At 37.8% G+C, this 4,229-nt stretch overlaps 1 protein-coding gene across 1 annotated transcript; it reads right to left on the bottom strand.

The window, feature by feature from the left end:
* Nucleotides 1-348: 348 nt before the first annotated feature.
* On the bottom strand, nucleotides 349-4,016 carry LOC107956358 (myosin-binding protein 1). Its single transcript, XM_016892052.2, has 3 exons — nucleotides 3,722-4,016; nucleotides 786-3,505; nucleotides 349-705 (listed from the first exon to the last, which is right to left on the bottom strand). Exon 2 carries the CDS (start codon nucleotides 3,431-3,433, stop codon nucleotides 824-826), a length of 2,610 nt encoding a protein of 869 aa, XP_016747541.2. The 5' UTR covers nucleotides 3,434-3,505; nucleotides 3,722-4,016; the 3' UTR covers nucleotides 349-705; nucleotides 786-823.
* Nucleotides 4,017-4,229: the final 213 nt, after the last annotated feature.

Genomic DNA, 4,229 nt, shown 5'->3' with positions numbered 1-4,229 from the left:
GGTTATAAGGCCCCCAAATTTACTTCACCGATGTTGCCTATAAGATAGGGGTCACTGGTGCCGCCTATTGATATGGCACCATCCCCAAATGCTATACTCGTATATATCAACGGATATATACTAAACTTGAACTTTAGGTGCCGCCTATCAACATGACATCACCTATTAAAATATATATATTTTTTTAAATGACAAAAACTGAAAATGACAGCTTTAGGGTGGTGGTGGCACCTATCCACCACTCTCCACCACCCCATCTCTATCATTTTCGTTTATAATCAAACATCCAACCTATTTTCAAATTTAATATGTTTTTTTGTAATATTGGTGTAAAAAAGCCAAGAAAAGTAGAAATAAATAAGAATAAAAGAATCTCCTCAGTTTACAACTTGATAAAACAGTGTTTTAGGAAAAAAAAAAGGCCACAAATGTAACCGTCTTCCCAAGTGGCAACCAGTAAAAAGGAAAAAACCCACCAAGAGAGAAGAAAGAAAACAATCGTAAGTATTTGTCAAAAAAAAAAAAACAATGGTAAGTAATTACTCCCATGACCGATCACCTGAGGTGGTACCTTTCTATGACAACTCCCATTTTCTTTATAAGCTGAGAGATAACCAGTTCTGTGTTCTGCAATGTTTGTTTCATATCTCATGCTGACATGCCTCGCTTCTGCTTCTGATCAGTTACCCTCAATTTGGGACACATCTGAAAGACAGTAAAATGGTCAGCGTAAGGATTCAGACACTATTTCCTTAAGAACATGGATGAGTTAATAAAATGCTTACCTTCTGTAATGATGATACGCAGTCTGTCCACATTGAGCTCATAAAACAGAAAGGTTCATTGTCTTTAACCCAAATTTCTTTACTTCTCGTAACAGATGAAGTATCTCTTGAATTAATAGCAGCCCCTTTTTTCCATTTTTGAGAGCATTTAGAGAACGTTGAAGAAAACTACAGTCAGTTTCAAGTGCTTCCAACCTCTCATTAAGTTCTGCAATTTCATTTTCAAGAGCATCTAAGCTAATTTCTCCACAATCTTCTGAACCTTCCTGCCCATTGGAAACCGTATCACCATTTTCTTCTTCATCTTTGCTTATTGAAGTTTCTTGGAAAACACCGGTTCCATTAGCTATTGATGAAGCTTCCTGTACTGGTGTATGATCCTTTTCTTCTCGGCCTCCATCAGAGTTTTGTGGCGATGATGTCCCATACTGAGCAAGCAAGTTAAGTTTCTTCTCCAACTTTTGTAGCCACTGAGAGATGTACGACTTCTCATCTTCGATTTCCGACCATGCGGTTATGACTACGGGATGATCGTCGACGACGGTACTAGCCTCGGGCAACATTGTTTCCAAGGGATATTTCATATCATCTTGCTTGGAACATGTGCTTGTGTTGTTCTCCATAGAAACATGTTCCTTGTCTAAGTTGATGTTCGCCTCGGGTTCGGTCTCTTCCGATGTTTCATCAGGGAAGTTATATTTGTAATATTCAAGCTCTGCTTCCAAATCTTGTATTTCTTTCTCTTTTTCAGTCAGAAGATCGTTAGCTTTCTCCAAGGCGTCAACATCGAATTCGGCTTGCTCTTCCATCATCCTTAGGTACTGCAGGGCTTCCATACGGAGTGCTGCTTTTTCTTCTTGCAACCTTGTGATCATAGCCATTGCCTGATTTGCAGCAATTGCAGAAGCATTCCTTTCTTCATCTAGTTCTTTGGATAATGCATTTATGTAGTTCCTGTAATTGTCAACTTCTTGTTTCAGCGTATCAAGTGGATTTTCGCCTTCGATGACGCTGCTTTCTTCGAAATATTTGAGGCCAGGCGAGTCATTTATTGCTTCAAAGAACAGGTTCTGAAGATTCCGAACCTCTTCGGAGTTGGATTCGGATCTTAGCAATTCAACTGCACGATCTTGTAACTCAGGACTTAAGTTGTTCAATGATAAATGAATCCCTTCTCTAGAAGTGCTCTGCCCCGGCAATGACTTAACTTCTCCAGTAACTCCATTCGTAGGTTCAGTAACAAACTCGGATGCACTTTTTTCTTCACCACAGACTGGTAGCTCCTGCACCGCACTCCGATCCCCATCGGTTGAATTTACGATGGCGGTATCATCCTCAAGTTGGTCAGTTCCGAAAACAGCTTGAGTTGACGAGCTTATCAACTTAGAGATTTCATCACTCTCAGTTTTACTTGGTTCAAAAACAGTCTCCACCGGCAATGACTTATGATCTTCATTAACTCCATTATTGTTTGTTAGCATATGTTTTGTTACAAACTCAGGTTCACTCGGATCTCCATCGGTCGAATTTAGCATGGCAGTATCATCCGCAACTTGATTGGTTTCGAAACAAGCTCCGGTTGTTGTACTTATCAACTTCAAGATCTCATCATTCTTATTGACAGAAACATTTTCATTATCTGGTTCAAGAGGAACATCCTTAGCATTAATTGAATTGGAAGCATCAACCTGAGAAATAAAATCAGCTGCTAATAATGAGGCACTGAAACTTGGAACTTCCATAAGACAGGATGTAGGAGGATAATTATCTAGAGAAATAAGCTCAGGTAGTTCATTAAAATTAGCCTTCACTTTATGCTCACTGAGCACATTCTCGCACTCTGGAACCAAGCATCTAAGATCAAGAGATTCATTAGGATCATCAGCCTGTTCTTTTTTTTTCTCGTTTATATTACGATTTATGCTATCGCCAGTATCGTTATCAGTAGCCGGGAACGCGGATTTGGATTCAGAACTGATCTTCACCTCAGTGTCTCCTACGTGAGACAAGTGCTCAAATCCAGTTTTCCTAGGAACCGTGTCGTTCATCTTCTTCAAGTCATTTATAGGACTTAAGCTACGAGGCAAAGGAATGCTGGGCTTCGAAACCGACGTGGATGATTTCAGGAGAAGTGATCTATTGGAACTTGGGCTTGGAATCCATGGTTTATTACAGCATAGGCACAAACGTGTGAATTTGTAGGCAGATGTAAGATCCTCATCTACTTGAGAACAACAATTTCCATCATAACCCAAATTTCCTAAAACGAGTCTCTTCATATCGGAGTTTGATTCATTTCCCTCGACATGCGACGCGAGACATTCATCGCACATGCCACTGCTATCGACGAGCTTGTCATGGATGTTGCAGGAAAGCAAGAATGAAATCTCTGATCTATGACTTCTGCAAAACAGAGTCCGATAGAATCCATCTTTTGCATTGCCGAAAACATGATCAAGCCGAGAGCATAGAATGCAAGGGATTTGCAATTCACAGTACTGTGCAAAACTTGTGACCATGTAAGAGAAGGCAGCATCAATGAACAATAAAAAGATTAGAATCCATTCACAAGCAGCAAACTTGAGCACTCTTATAAACCCTTTCAAATTCCTTTGTACTCTGGGAAATGGATTTACAATTGCAGTCATTTTTTCCAGAAATTTGCTCTAGGACTGGATTTCCACAAGGTTCACAAAAAAAAAAAACCTTGCAATGCAAACCTGAGATTTTTAAAAAATGGGAAAAAAATTTCATGATAACAAATAATTAAAAATTGAAATCAAATTCCTTAAGGTCCAACCTATTAATTAATTAATGTAATAAAAAACAACCCCACATGAAATCAAAGAAAACCCAATTATGAGGATCTATTGACATAGACAATTATAAGAACAATCCTCCATATTCAATTAAGATCCAAAGATGAAGAATAATACCTTATCAGGATTGATATGAACGATGATGATGAGTTAGGACGAGTGTCAGGTATATATATATATACCTGTATATACATATATCTGACACAGGTAATGTTAAAATGTTATTAGATTTAGAAAAACATTACCATATCACTCTGTCCTAATAAAATCCATACGAAAAACCCAACTAATATGATGATGATTTAACAGGGAAGAAGAAGAAGAAGAAGAAGAAAAGGAAATGGAAAGTGCTTTTGTCCGGGAAAAATGATTGACCGTTGAAACCAACTGTTATTGTTTGTTCAGTTGCCAAATAAAGGATTATTTCATGTTGGAAATTTTTTAATTTGAACCAGTTTGGATTTGTATTTTTTTTAAGCTCGAGTTCGAATATTTTTAAATTCAGATTTTCTCTTGCTCAGACCTTTTGAAATCAATTTTTATGGGGCTTGAATTTTTTTTTTTGTCTGGATTGGTTCAGGTCAAAGTGATTTAAACGGATTTAAATAATTTTAATGTTTTATAA

The sequence above is a fragment of the Gossypium hirsutum genome, chromosome A07, assembly GCF_007990345.1.
Source record: "Gossypium hirsutum isolate 1008001.06 chromosome A07, Gossypium_hirsutum_v2.1, whole genome shotgun sequence".
Lineage (NCBI taxonomy): Eukaryota > Viridiplantae > Streptophyta > Magnoliopsida > Malvales > Malvaceae > Gossypium > Gossypium hirsutum.
This window is presented reverse-complemented; position numbering and strand designations above follow the sequence as displayed.

What these genes read in the sequence shown, in the direction of transcription:
- LOC107956358 (XM_016892052.2), bottom strand. Translation starts at nt 3,433, where the DNA reads ATGACTGCAATTGTAAATCCATTTCCCAGAGTACAAAGGAATTTGAAA.